Source organism: Sinocyclocheilus anshuiensis, unplaced genomic scaffold, assembly GCF_001515605.1.
Source record: "Sinocyclocheilus anshuiensis isolate Anshui unplaced genomic scaffold, SAMN03320099.WGS_v1.1 scaffold1091, whole genome shotgun sequence".
In the NCBI taxonomy this organism is placed as follows: Eukaryota; Metazoa; Chordata; class Actinopteri; order Cypriniformes; family Cyprinidae; genus Sinocyclocheilus; species Sinocyclocheilus anshuiensis.
The window spans coordinates 348,072-364,205 of record NW_015544196.1 but is presented as its reverse complement, the minus strand read 5'-3'; the positions used below and the strand labels follow the sequence as shown (position 1 = coordinate 364,205).

At 33.9% G+C, this 16,134-nt stretch overlaps 1 protein-coding gene across 4 annotated transcripts in view; it reads right to left on the bottom strand.

Annotated features, from left to right (window-relative positions):
- The window catches only part of clcn3 (chloride channel 3), a 46,809-nt gene extending 37,338 nt beyond the window's left edge, over positions 1–9,471 (bottom strand). For 2 of the 4 annotated variants that reach the window (XM_016497217.1, XM_016497220.1), the window contains exons 1-2: positions 8,342–8,537; positions 885–1,051 (exon numbers count right to left, since the gene is read on the bottom strand). In XM_016497217.1, the coding sequence (XP_016352703.1) occupies positions 885–1,051; positions 8,342–8,423 (249 nt within the window). In that variant the 5' untranslated portion in view covers positions 8,424–8,537. Of the gene's footprint in view, positions 1–884; positions 1,052–8,341; positions 8,540–9,309 lie in introns of those variants that run through there. The other 2 variants (XM_016497218.1, XM_016497219.1) reach the window with 2 other exon arrangements.
- Between the last annotated feature and the right edge of the window lie 6,663 nt (positions 9,472–16,134).

Genomic DNA, 16,134 nt, shown 5'->3' with positions numbered 1-16,134 from the left:
GGGTTTGTGCTCCAGGGTCACATATGTGCTCTAGAAAATTAGCCTATTGTGGCGCCGGCACCGTAACAAACGAATAAAATAAATTATATTATTAAATTTACTAAATAATTACAACTGTTTATTATTTTAATTAGATATTAATTATATTAAATAAATTATTACCAAACTTTGATGAACAAGGAGAAAACTACAGTTTACAGCAATAGTACTGATCGTATTTGTTGTATTACTGATTTTCAAATATGATATAAAATGCACTTCTTTTATTATTCACTCGCTAGGATTAATCAAAAAAAAAAAAAAAAAAAAAAAATTGTTTAATTTAATAAATAACGAAACAGAAATGATAATATAATATTAATAATAAAGCATATATACAAAACAGATAAAGTAAAAAAAAAAAATTAAGATTGACTTCAAGTTTCTATGAATGAATGCATAAATAAATAAACAAACAACCAAACCAACAGAGATGTAGTTCAAGTTTTCCAAAATTAAAATTAATGAATAAAATAAACGAGACTGTGTTCAATAATAAATTAATGAATGAAAGAAATTGGGTTACTTAGTTTTTAATTACATTATTAAAACATAATTACCTATATTGTGATAGGGTTCCTTTGTGAAGTTTTTAATTCATTAGAATATTTAAAAAATGACCTATATTGTGGTATACAGTAGTCAACATTTGAAGTGGATCAAAAAAATTCATCAAAGCTGTCCTAACACAAGAACACATTGGTTTTAGGTTTTAGGACAACTTTGATGGATTTTTTTGATCCACTTCAAATGTTGACTACTGTATATAGTATTAGTGTGACATAAAACTACTGAATGTTTCTGTCATAGCCAAAGAAAGGCAACGATAACAGCTGGTGCATTACCTTGCGGTGTCGCTCTCGGTCTTTGCACTTCTCTCTGACCCAGTCGATGGTGTGGAAGTCGTCGTAGGTTCCCACGCCTGGAATGGGCTCCTCCAGCAGGTCCAGCAGGTGGGTGGAGATACTGGCCCCAGCTCCGCCCCCTCCATTAGACATGGCGTAGTTCGACCCTAAACACACACACACACACACACACACACACACACACACACACACAGAGAAGTGAGTGAAAGAACTGCTTTCAGAAGAGCCGTAGTTGGTGTGAATCTTTGGGTCGATTCAATTCACAGGTTTTCAGAACGATTCTATTAAATCTGATTCACAACAAGATTCGATTTGATGTCTATTAATGATCTGATTCTCATTTTCTAAATGCATTCAAAGGATTATTGAAATGCTTCTCCTAATGTTTAATGTAGCATCACGTCACTTGCTCAGCAATGGATCTTCTGCAGTGAATGGGTGCCGTCAGAATGAGAGTCCAAACAGCTGATAAAAACATCACAATAATCCACAAGTAATCCACACCACTCCAGTCCATCAATTAATGTCTTGAGAAGAGAAAAGCTATATTTATAAGAATCAAATCCATCATCAAGACATTTTTGATCTTCAAACTGTTGCGTCTGCCTAAAATACGAGTCCATAATCCATGATAACGCTTCCTCCAGTGAAGAGATGGTCTTGTCTGAATCAGGAGAGAAACCTGCACAGATCAAGCACCGTTTTCAAGCCAAAACAGGAGAAGGACTTTTTCACTTGAGGAAGCGTTATTATGGATTATGGACTCATATTTTAGCTCTAAAAGCAGTTTGAAGTTTAAAAAAAAATGTCTCAATTGATTTGTTGCTTATAAACATGCAGCTTTTCACTTCTCAAGGCATTAACTGATGGACTGGAGTGGTGTGGATTACTTGTGGATTATTGTGATGTTTTTATCAGCTGTTTGGACTCTCATTCTGTCGGCACCCATTCACTGCAGAGCATCCATTGCTGAGCAAGTGATGCAATGCTACATTTCTCCACAACTCTGTTCTGATGAAGAAACAAACTCATCCACATTGTGTTTGGCCCGATGGCCCGAGGGTGAGTGAATTATCTTGACCGAAGCAAATGACTCATGATTCAAAAATCAAATTTTCAAGATTTATGCATTTGCATCAGCAGGATTCGTAATCATTGCATCAAGAAAAGAAGTGAATCGTTACACCCCTACTATTTAGCATTTCTTAGATGTGGTTAGTGAATTGAGCAAACCTCAATTTAACACTCAAGTAGGGATATGCCGGTATCAAATGTTCATGTTGCGATTAATTGCTAATGCTTTTATCACGGTATACGGTATTATCGTGATATTGAAATTTAGTTTTTAAAAAAGTGCTGTCATAATACATTTAAACACGATTCAGAAACAGAAAGTAGTGCAGCTGCTTTGTTTACAGGGTTTACGGGGTAACGGCTGCATTTAAATGAATTATTATTATTATAATTTCTGCAGTTTAGCGCCATCTGCTGTCAGAGAGTGAAAGTGAGCTTTCAACCAGAGCGTCTCTCACGTGTTCCGCCATGCGCTTCTCATCTGCACTTGTTTACATCAGAGTGCGCACGCGTCTTTCACGCAGCATACAGCGGTGTTGTGCATTTTGACCAGTTGATGGGAAAAGTATTCTTAAAATGCATTCAAAATTCGGAATAATTTGTAATATATAATTATTCATGGTATTTAGAAGTGCCCACGATAACAATATCGTGCATATTCATTACCGTGATATATCGCATTACCGAATACCGGCACAAGTCTAGACTCAAGTGAGTCACTGAACTCTCTGAGGCAGCAGAACTGCATGTCCAACACTCATTACTACAGCTTGTTTGTTGGCTGCACTTAATGAAAGCAGAGATCTGGGTCGTCTGGACGCGTGTTTCGTCAGCTGATAATCAGCAGCTAATCAGCTTTTCCACACAGATCCAGCCAGACGCGAGCCAGCGACACAACCTCACACTCTAGAGAAACACACGCTTGTACACACTTCCCTTTTCTAGAAACAAACCAACTCGGCACCTCGCTGTGAGGAAAACACAGCTGACACCTAACCAGGCTACACGCATAAATAACCTACTGTAAACCCAGAAACAGCACAAGAAATCTCACTCTTACAAATATACATGCATGCATTTGCACGTCATGTGACGAGGAGAAAAACAAGCCATATTCGACCAACATCTAAACCCAGCATGCAATGAAAATGTACGTTACTAATAATTACAAACTAAACTAAAAGCCCAAAACGGCAACAACGCATGACATCTGCATCAGTGAACAGAAAACGGAATTGAAATGTTATTTCATAAATAATAATTATTATTATTATTTTTATATAAACAATAATTATTAATAGTAATTATTGAATGTAATAATCAGCTAAAGGCTAATCTTATTTTATATTTTAATACTTTAAAGTTAATTATATTCATATTTTATTGATATTCTTGTTTTGTGTTAATAATTTCTTATTTCATTGTTAACATCACTTAATTTGCGTATTTATTAATTATTTATTAATAAACCCAATTAATAATAATACTAGTACACATTACTTATTCATATTTTGTTTGTGTTCGTTTATTTTGATATTTATTACTATTAATATATTACTATACACTTTATTTATTATTGTTATTCATTATATTGCATTTACTTAATTAGCATTCATATTATTTATTATTAATATATTATATTTAAAATAAAGAATAAAAAATATTGGTAAAATTAATAACTATTATTTTTATTTAATAATTTATTAATATAAATAATACTCTTATGGCTTTGTGTTCATATCAGTAGCTTAATTATTCATTATTATTATTTAATTATTTAAATTAATATGATTATTATTGATTAATATTCTTACATTGTTTGAATATTAATAGTTCATATAGTTAATTATTCGATTTATTATTAATTAGTTATTTTATTGAATTAGTATTCATATTTTAATTAATAGTTAATATTTATTATTAAATACTTTATTAGTATGAATAACATCATGAGTATTTATTAATATTCTTATGGTTTTGTGTCATTAATATTATTTTAATAATATCATTTGTTAGAACTCATTGGCAAAGGACCCAGTCAAATATGACACTGAAGATCATTAGTAGAGCCCGACCGATATATTGGTTTCGGCGAATATGCCGCCGATATTAACTTTTTTTACAGAACATATAATGCAGATTAAATGCTTCTGAATGGTGTAATTACTTAGTTTGTCCAGCAGAGCGCGCTCCATTGTTCGCTACTGGCGACTCAGGTCAGTGTAGTGTAGCGAGAGAGAGACCCATAGAATTTACAAATGACCGCGCCCATTTTTACGACAAGAAAAAGGTGTATAAAGTTTGTTAAATTGTTAAATACCCTGCCTCCACTACATAGGTCTATGTTTGTCACATCATTATAAGTGTTTGATCACCACATTTGAGTTATCATTGCAAAAAATGTGTTTATGTATATATATTCTGTTTATGTAGGCTATATACTGTGTTCTATATACAGTACCAGTCAAAAGTTTGGACACACGAATGGGAAGTATATTGTACTATAATATAGCCTACACAAAGAATATCGGCCGATATATCGGTATCGGTCATTTTTTACTCCCTAATATCGGTATCGGCCCCCAAAAAACCCATATCGGTCAGGCTCCAATCATTAGCTATCAAAATCTCATGCAACCAACTCAACGGTCTTCGCAATATTAATGCGTTCAAGCAAACAGCGGAGATGAAAACAGACTGCATCACATTTCATCTGAAGCTCACGTCTCCCTCGGAGCGACTCGATGAGGATACGGCGAATTAAATCATCCCTGCTGACTCACTCGCGCATGAAACCCTCGGGCTCATTCACCACCGCCACACATTTCACTGCGTGATGATCTGCAGAGAGCTTGTGCTTGTGAGAGAGGAAGGGCAAGTCTCATCCTTCACAACCCAAAGCAACAGCAATAAAAAGGAAGCAGAGGAATGTCTTTTGTGCAGTGTTGGTCTCTGATTCCTATAACACTGCAAACATGAGACGGGCCACAGTGAGACTCTGTCACATGTGCTGCAATGCATACTGGGAGAAATTCACTGCAAATGAAGTTCAACATGAGGAAATGTGTTGAGTGGCTATTTTTATTGGCAGCCTTAAGCATAAACAAAGCCTAGACATGATATCTACAAAAAAGCAAAATACTGTTAATCGGAGTCTATTCTATGAAAATTCTACACTGGCAGATCTCTTCATGTTTTACATATAAACAAAATACACTCACATTTCAGATCAAATTTAACTCATTTTAAGGGAACTAAAAAGAAAGACAAATACTCATTAAGAATAACAAATAACAAACATTTTATTTTATTGTTATTTAGTATTAATGAATATTTACTTTGTTTATTATAATTTTATTCAGTATTATATTTAGTTTGATTTGTATTCATAGTAAAAAAAAAAATCATAAATAACGTCAGTAAAATTAACAACCAACAGCTAATAAATCTTATTTTATTTTAACACTTTATAAATATTATTAATGTTTGTAGTGTTTTGTGATAATGTTAGTAGCTTGTTTTGTTATTTATTTATTATTACTATTTAATTTATTATTATTAGTCATATTATGAGGAAATAGTCTCTCTTGGCCTTGTTTTCCAGGTAAAATATCCAAAAATGTTCGAAACGATATCAGTTTACTCAAAAAGCAGCACTGTGTAAATTAGTAAGAATTACTTTTAGAAAACATATCTTTAATACGGGTGTATTTTGTCTCGCTGCGCTGGCAGATCTTTTAGTGTTTTAAGTATAAACAAGTTGAAAACAAGTGAAAAGAGACAAAATACACAATTCAGATCAAATTGAATTCATTTTAATGGATTTTTAGATTAAAAAGGCAAAAATGCTCATTTTGTCTCGCTGCGCTGGCAGATCTTTTAGTGTTTTAAGTATAAACAAGTTGAAAACAAGTGAAAAGAGACAAAATACACAATTCAGATCAAATTTAATTCATTTTAATGGATTTTTAGATTAAAAAGGCAAAAATGCTCATTAAGAATACATGTTTGCAGTGCATTCATAGCCTTAGCCAGAAGAGATGAGACCGTCTTACAGCTTTTCTACTTCAGTTCAAACAACTTGTAAAAGTGCATGTAGCATTATATGACCCCTTTAAATCAGTCAGATGACAAGAAATGACTCGTTTAACCAATTAGTCGATGCACAACAAATGACAAAACACGCTTTCTTTAGAAAAAGGTTTGAGGTTAAGTGTTTCGATCCGCAGCACAACAGCGATGGATTGGCCTCTGCAGGGTTTGACTACCAGACAACATTTCCAGCCAATCAATGGTGATTAAGAAGCAGTTCAGTCTAATATTACGATGAGAAAGTCCAAGCAAACTGATCCCCAGACGTTACGAACAACAGATCATCGTTTCTGATGTCAGACGCTTTTATTAAGAGAGCTGCACTGCATAAATATCAATCCTGCAATGACTGATTAGTGCTCTGCAATATATTACTGACTTGCAAGTTAATGGACTCATCAAACATACGCTTCAACAGCTGACGCTCTTTTTAATGCAAAAAAATGTTCTCCTGCTCTAGTTTAATGTGCAGCTCTGAGCAATTACTGAAAAATGGCCTACATATGACGTGAAAGCCTCTGTTTAATATAAACACCGTTTCAAACACCTTCAGACCAATGAAAGTCAATGGCTATAAACAAATAATATTATTATAATGCAATTAACATTTACATAACACATTATTGTAAGTAAAATATTTATATCTATCAAATATTTGTATAATATATAACCGTATGTGCGTGTGCGTATATATGTGTGTGTGTGCGTGTGTAGGTGTGTATATGTGCGTGTGTGTATGTGCGTGTGTGGGTATACGCGTGTGTGTATGTGGGTATATATATATATATTCAATTTGTGTAACAGCTTAGTAAGAATAAGCATTTAAAACATATCACTGCGTGAGAGGGGGTTCATAATCAGAAGACTCTGGTGTAACGATATAAACACTGGATTTAATATAAAGCTAACTCTACAGGGCTTAGTTTCAGTCCGAGCAACAGTGGTAAAGCAGAAAACACAGAAATCTGGGTGTTAATGTGCATTAAGACCCGCTGCATGAGCAGAAAATCCAAGCACGCTTACAGGAAACATCGTGAAGGCTAATAACGGATTTCAGACATATGAGGAACGTTACGAGGCGCCTCAGAGAGAACGTTATGGATTATTCCTCAAGTCCTGCGGCTTTCATCCTGCATTAATGCATTACTGCACTCACACAACAGCAACAGGTCTCTCCTGATGAAACTAATATGAATTATGAATGACAGACGAATGCAACATCTCAGCCGGCATTACTGCAGACGATTATAACCGCGCCTCACAGAGAACGTGATGGATTATTCCTCAAGTCCTGCGGCTTTCATCCTGCATTAATGCATTACTGCACTCACACAACAGCAACAGGTCTCTCCTGATGAAACTAATATGAATTATGAATGACAGACGAATGCACCATCTCAGCCGGCTTTAATGCAGATGATTATAACCTGGATTCATATTTTAAATTAGTTTTTTTTTTTTTATAACATTTAGCATCTGCTAAATGACTAAATGTGTATATATCCTGATGTTCAGGAGGATGCTTTGTTTCAGTCTGCGGATGGGGAGCATGTGGCAGGCAGAGCAACCTCAGCATTCAGCGTCTCTGACCCTTTTTTTTTTCTACCTCCACCCCTTCTATCTGACTGCTTCACATTGGTTTTGAAACGGCTTTGAATGACTCTGACTTTAACCTATCACATATACAATGGTTCAGTTATTATTATGAGTATTTTTTTTGTTAATGGGTATTTATATGTTCACATATATCTAAATAATATATTTTAAATTAGTTTTTTTTTTTTTTATTACATTTAGCATCTGCTAAATGACTAAATGTGTCATTTATATGACATAACACACATATTATTTTATTGCTGCTAATGTTTATTACATTACAAAAAAAAAAAAAATTTTATGCTTTTAGTTTACTATAAAAGTAAAGCCCGATTTAACTGATGTTGGGTCTATAGTAAAGCAAAACAAGTGCAAGCCACACATATGCAGGCACAAAATACATACATGCCATAAGGAATCAAGAAAACACCCATGTTATTAATTCTGATATCAAACACGCAGAATTAACACATAGCATACATATACATATGAATGTGTGTTGTCTCACTGTCTGCCTGTGTCTGTCTGTCTCTGTGTGTGTTACAAATGCAACACGTTTACGATGACTGCAATGCATCATACGCTAATTATTGCGTGAAAACCTGTCACACAAACACACCCAAAGCATCGGTGACATTGAGCACACACACGACGCGCGTGCAGTGAGTGAGTACCTCCGCCGCGGAGCTCCTGCAGGGGGATCGTGTCCCCTCCGCCGTCATACGGGAGATACGGGTCGGCGGAGTCCTCCTCCATACCGATCGCAGCGGTCCGCGGATCACGGGCGAGCTCGAGCAGCAGCGGCGGCCATGATCAGAGAACGCGAGCGTGATTGCGTCACTCCAGCTGGTGACGTCAGCGCGTTCTGTTTACTGCGCCCCTCATTAAACGCTAGAATAATATTACGATGCAAATTTCATACGTAAGAAAAAAACAATGTGAAAAAAATACTTATAAGCGCTTCTTAGATATCAGAGATATTTCAGCCTAACTACGACATGAAAGCAGCACTCAAAAGCCCATGGCTTTTCCAGTCATTTCATGATTAATAGTTGTTGTTGTTGTTGTTGTTATACAGTTTATATGTATAATACTTAATTATATAAATTATTATATAAATGATTCAAGACACATATTTTACTTATTGAATATAAATTATTTAAGAAACATACATATTTTATTTATATATATATATATCCATACATCCTAATCATTTAATTATGCAATTAGAATTCTTATCATAATTATTATTCTAAACTATTTACATTTATAAAATAATTATATATACATACAGACAGACATACATTATTGTAATTAATTATTTAACTTAATATAGAAATCAGCACACAGACACACACACTACAGAATTGCAAATTTGAAGTTTTGCACATTGATTCAGGAGGGAACAGTAGTTTTCTGCTGAGCACAGCTAAAGTCGATCATTAAACACACTCAACAACTACATCTGTTCACTGCCACCTGTTACACACACACACGGCGCCTTATTTCAGTGCCCAGCAAAGTAGACCGCCTCAAAATAATCTTGTAGACTCACTCCAGTATCTAGGACGCAGCAAGAATCAGCAGCGAACACAGCAAACCAAACGTGACCAAACACACACACCACAAAATCTCCATTTACCTTAACAATAATCCTGCTGTTGCCAGGTAACCGCTCTGGACCATGTGATCAGGTCACCCATCGGCTTTTATTATGGTGTTTAAATCAAAGCAGCAATCACAGTCTCAGTCCGGTTAGTGTTTTCAGCTTCACATGACATCAGCGTCCCGCACACACACACACACTCCGCACCTGACACGTCGTCACACACAACAACCGGCGCAAGTCCGTCCAAACTTCCTGAAGCGCCGCCTTCATGCTGACAGGGCAGCCGGACTGGTTCCCATGTGTCATTTCTTTCTTTTAAGCCAAGACATATTTCACTCAGATGTTTCCCTGTAGATTATATTTCACTGTAGATTCATATTTCACTGTATATTCTGTAACTGGCTCGTTACGTCATGCTAATGACACCTGATTTCCCATCATTCTCTTCACTGTAAAAAATGCAACTGCACATTTTCCAGTTTACGAAACCTTTTGAGTCTCAAATACAAAAAAATGTTATTTTCTTGAAACTACCAAATGTTGTGCCAACTAGTCAAACACAGTTGTCTGAACAAAGAATTGCATATTGTTGAAATGTTAAGGCTTTGTGAGTTCCCAGCATGCATTGCAGCATGAATAAATCATGCAGATACTGTTACAGGATTATTGTTTTGCTGTTTGCTGACTTCATTTAAACTTTTTTTGTTGTTGTTTTGTCATTATTGTTAGTTATTTGTTGTATCGTGATGTAAAGAGCTCATCTTTTTAACTATGATTGCCGAGGTTTGTGTGTCTAGTTTTGAGGCCTAGAGAATGTTCAGTTACTTACATCCATTTCCTGGATATCTTAGTCTTGTAAGTTGTTTTACAAGCAAAGACAATGTTGTCTACATATTACACTAAGTTCGTCATTCGTGGTGCCTTTTTATACATTCTTTATTTCTTCCAGGAAACAGAAAAAATAAACTACCTCAATGACAGTAATTGATGTTTCAGTTGCTGTAACAAGAAGTTTTCTATTAGCAAAATAAGACAATCAGCATTGCATGAACAAATACATTTTACATTGGCTAAACAAAGTATCTTTACTGAGAAGAACTAGAATACTATTGTTGACAGAACTCAAAAGTCTTACTGCATCAAGTTGCCTTATTTTTTTGTTTTCTCAACTATTTATTTTTACAGTGTGCTTGTGTCGGATGGGTAAGTTTCAGAGTGAGTTTGTGTTAGACATGCTGAGATGCGAGCAGCTATCGTCGGATCATCAGGATGGAATGAGAGGTAGAGTTGAGTGTCATCAGCATAGCAGTGATATGAAAAGCCATGTTTCTGAAGACAGAGAAGAGAAGTGGTCCAAGAACTGAGCCCTGAGGCACCCCAGTAGCTAGATGTTTCTGAATGAGAGTTTGTTTGAGAATGACACTGAAAGGCGACTCCTCGCTGTTACACGCACACAAAAGCTCTTGTTGTGTGTAATCCAGCAAACAAAAGTCTGTGGGACGCCACTCTGCTGCTGCTGCTGCTGCAGAGACACTCATGAATAATGAGCAGCCCGACTCCGATCTCATGACCTCTGTGTGCAAAACTGTACAACACTGTTTTTATGCATGTTGTCATCCCACTGCTTTAATAATGACACACACTTCCAGAAGAAGCTGTGTGTCCTGCAGTCAGAAACCCAATAGCAGTGCATTTGTGTGCCAAACCACCAAAATCACCAGGCTGTTGCTGTCCGACGAGTCACACTCAGAAAAGTGACACAAAACACTACCGTTTGCAAGAAATTCATACTTTTATTCAGCAAGTATGCATTATGAAGGATCTGAGGATCCTCAAATGGAAACTGTGTGCATTTTGCTTCAAGAGAGCAACCATATACACTGTGTGCACAATTATCTTCACTTTTACTACTTAAATGTTAAGGTTTGAGGGTTTGTTAACATTTTGGATTGACCAAGAGCACTGTAGTTGTACAATAACTAAATTAATCCTCAAAAATACAACTTGCCTAATAATTGTGCACACAGTGTATTTGTGTTGTGTTTTACTTTCTTTCTTTTATATTCATTTATTCTTCATTCATTTATAATCATTTATCATTTAATCATTTTATTATTCCATTTAATCATATAAACCTTTATAATAATAATTAGTCATTTATATACCCATTTTATTGATTTATTTATTGATTAGTCATTTATATTATATTATATTGTTGTTTTTTATAATATTTTTCTATTGTTGTTTAGTCTTACGAAGTCGGAGCATTGAAACATACGCAACTAAGACTATTCAACAAACTCTGATCCTTTTTATCATCACTTCATCTCCTGCTTCTGCTCTTCACTGGCTTTTTCCTTAGTCAACTTCTTGGCTGATAGAAGACTGTTAATACAGTTCTGAGTATTCTGGGTACCAGACAAGACTTCCTGTTCACAGGTTTTGGGGATTAGACTACTTTTACTTTGAGTTGTTCTGGTACCAGTCAAAACTGATATTTTCTAATGAGATCTGGCGTCCGGGGCTGGATCTTAATCGTCTGGCATGGAGGCATGACCTTACAATTAAATTAATCAAAAGTGGCAGTAAAGACATTTATAATGTAGGGACCTATGAAATCAGTTTTATTTTTTCCCAAATTCCGTTTTTTCCATTTTAAATTTTCTAAATTCATTTTTTTTCAGTTTAAACGTTTCTAAAAATTTAATTTTATTTATCAAAAAGCATGTCTAATTAATTGAAATCATAAAACCTACCATATTAAACTTCAATTTATTAAAGCTTTAACAAAAAGTACATTTTTAAGGCCCTATGAAATGTTTTATTTTTCTGCTAAATAAATTCTGGTAAATGTCTTTAAAAAATAAAGTTTTAATAATAATTGTAGTAGTAGTAGTAGTAGTAGTAGTAGTAGTACTATCATTACATTAAGTAATATTTCCGTCACAGTTTCTTCAAGTTAAACCGCACTTTTATTTTGACGGGTTGCTGTAAAGACCTTTAGGTTTCTGTTTGTATATGATATGATGACAGTTTTACTCAAAAGAAATGGTGAAATGCTCATGAAGTGACTCTCTGAGCAGTTATGGAGATTATGTTTATGTGTTCATGCAGTGTTTACGGCTTTGGGGGGGGGGTTCTGGGTTTTTTTTTTCTGGACTCCTTTTTAATGGTTAAATTAAATTTTATTAGTCAAAAAGCATGTCTAATTAATTAAAATCATGAAACTTAAACAATTTAACATAAATTTAATAAAAGTTTAACAAATATTACATGTTTAGGGCCCTATGAAATGTTTTATTTTTTCCAACCTTATGTTTTATTGTTACCAAATTCTGTTTTAGCATGTCTAATTATTTGAAAGCATAAAAACAAGTTTCATTTATTCTTACAATAGCCTTATGATTTTTTGCTCAGAAATTCTGTTGTGTATTTAAATTTTTTTAAGGCATAAAACATTTATTTAATCTATCTTTTAAGTAATGAAAATTAAACAAATTTTATTTTTTGGAAAATAAAGGTCATTTAATATTACAATTAAAACATTGAAGAAATATTGCATGATTATTCCTTAAAAATAAGGTTTTAATAATTTTAGTAGTAGTAGTAGCAGCCGGTTATGTACATTCTACTGAACAATAGTAATATTGTACGAGTGGTAAAAAAAAACACACGTCTGCGCCATTCATTGACACAGAGACACGCAGAATTCATTTAAATATGAATCATTTTGCGACTTAATATTTACAAATACTAAGTAAAATTTCCCCTAATATAATGGCAGGGGAAACACTGGTTCATGTACTCATATAGAGGTGACAGACGCTGAAATCACCGCGAGCCTCATGCGCGCTTCAGTATGTGTAGTAAACGAAACCGTGCGTCTGTGCCATTCATTCACACGGAGACACGCAGAACATGCAGGATTCATATTTAAATGGTATTTTTGTGGCTTAATATTCAAAGACACCAGTCTATATTGCGTTTTGTTTTAAGTGTACTGACCTACTTTTGATGTATCCATCCAAAATTTGGCAAATTCTGTGACATTCCGTGCAAATGAAGTAAGTAAATTCCTTTTTATGACTGGATTCCACGATTCCACATCTTGGAAATCATAGGGCCCTAATAATGTTACAAAATATTTATATTTCAAATGAATGCTGTTCTTCTGAACTTTCTATTCATCAAAGAATCCTGAAAAAAAAATGTTTCTTGAGCAGCGAATCAGTATATTAGAATGATTTCTGAATAGAAAACTGTTATTTTAAATTGTAATAATATTTCACAGTTTTACAGATTTTACTGTTTTTTTTTGTTTGTTTGTTTGTTTTTATCAAATAAAATGCAGCCTTGGTGAGCAGAAGAGACTCCTTTCAAAAACATTAAAAACCTTACCGACCCCAAACCTTTGAAAGGTAAAACCTTAACAACTTTAGCACCGGAAATATGAACACGAGCAAATATAACGCTTGCATAGCAACCACAAGTGAGATCACATCATGCCTGTTAAAAATAAACAGGACTCATACAATAAAGAAACAACTTGTAGCTGAGCTGTGGTTCATGCAACATTTCTCATACGGTTACGCTGGACACAGATACTAACACATATTTTAATATAAAACTGCATTCAGATTCCATATCATTTCCAAAATGTGGTGTATTTCTGAGTGAAACGAAATATTCAACATGAAAAAAAAGATTGGATCATGAAAATGAGGTGTCATGTATTATAATGGATCCAGATGGCCGGAGGGGAGGGGCTAAAAAACAAGAGGGCTTGAAGATGTCATCAGAAAAGGAAAGTTGTTTCAGAGGTGCAGCAGGTTATTATGTTTCAATGAACGACTACAAATTGCAATGTGCAGTCATGAACTGTTCACAACAGGGTTTCCAAAACTGGGATATGCGAGCAGATGAAAAGCCAATAATTGACTTTATTCACTGAACTGAACTGATCTCACCTGAATAATGATCTCACTGATCTCACCTGTCTTTTTGGTTAAATTCTGTTTGCATCACTGAATCATTATTGTCTTGTTTATCACAGCAAAGCTGCTTTGAAACAGTCTGTATTGTATTAAGCACTATAGCATTAAAGATGACTTGACTCGAACTGACTGAATTAAATAAATCATAAAACTGTAACATTAAAATAAAAATCTAAAAAATAAAACCAATTAAGCCAAAAATGCTTACAGAAAAAAATACATTAAAAAATATTGATAAATCAAAATATTGATATAAAATATTAATATTTGTATCAATATTAAATATGAATAAATATTTAATATAATTTAAAAACATTATTTTTGTTTACCTTCATGTTGTGTGACCATTAACCTCCATTAAATAATGTTAGCAGATAAAATGTTTGATTTTGATAATGTATTTTGATTACATAAATGTTGAAATTAACATTAACCAAAATTAATGCATTAGAAGTATTTTTCATTTTTAGCTCGAGAGAAAGAAACATGAAACTGCCCAGAAAGTCCATTTTATTCAACCAAAAGCACTTGAAGGCACCTGAGGTCATAACTGAGACGGTGAGTGAGTGACGTGACATGTGGCCAAGTATGGTGACCCATACCTTGTGGTGTTCGGCCAATCACAATGCACTGGGTCAGCTGGCCAATCAGAGCAGACTGCGCTTGTCGGAAGGAGGGACTTTGTAGAAAACGAAGCGTTTGAGAGAGGCGGGGCATAGAGGACCTACAATAATGTACAGTATTTGAAAAATAATGTGTTTTTTGAACATTAAAGCATGTCAACATATTCTGTTACACCAAATACACAAAATAATGATCTTTAAAAAAGCATCATATCACCCCTTTAAGACTGCTTTTGTGATGCAGGGTCACAAATATAAAACTGTTCATTCATATTTTAAAATTAAGTCGTTAAAAACTAAAATGACAAATTAATCATAACATTTAAAGTAAAAAATGATTCAAATTTGCTAAATTATTTATTATTTTATTATTAAACACATTTTAAGTTCGTTCGGTTATTTAAACATATATAAAACAAAACTTATTTAAACTTATTTAACATTTAAACCATACTATATAAACATTACACAAATAAACCGTTATAAATGTCTATGATGTGATTTATTTATTAATCCTCCTTGCTGAATAAAAGCATACATTTCTTTTAAAAATAATCTTACAGACCCCTCACCAGTCCTTTACCAACAGAAACAGCTGTAATAATGCACAGAGGTGTGTAATAAGGCCTCCTCTGTGTGAGTGAACACCTGTAACAAAGCTTTCTGAATTACTGTTTTGATGACAGCTGTGTTTAATGCTAAGCTTTACTGTAGTAACAATAAAGGTATTCTGGCAAATATTAGTAAGAAAACCACTGTTGCAACAGCAGACAGTTCATTTTACAACGGGAAGCTGGTTTTTGTGTATCCTGTAAACATGAGCCACAGATCCAGAAGGTCAGATACTCTGATTCAGTCCTTGTTTTTTTATAGAATTATTATTATTATACAATTTTTAATTATTAAGTAAACAACACATGAATAAACAAACAAAACAAATCAATTGTGTCATACAGGCAGTGAATAATAATAATACATCGTTGTTGAATAACATAAATAATAAATAGATATCATTATTTTTGTTGCTAAATAATCATCATCATTTCATCATCATAATCACAAAAATAATAATAACAATTACTATATTATTACCATCATTATTATTATAAATAAATAAATATTACTAATTGTGTCATGCAAGTTTGAGTAATAGTAGCAATAACATTAATTATTATTAATAATAATAATAGATAATACATAAAATGCATATAAATAATTGTTATACAGGTTTGAATAATAAT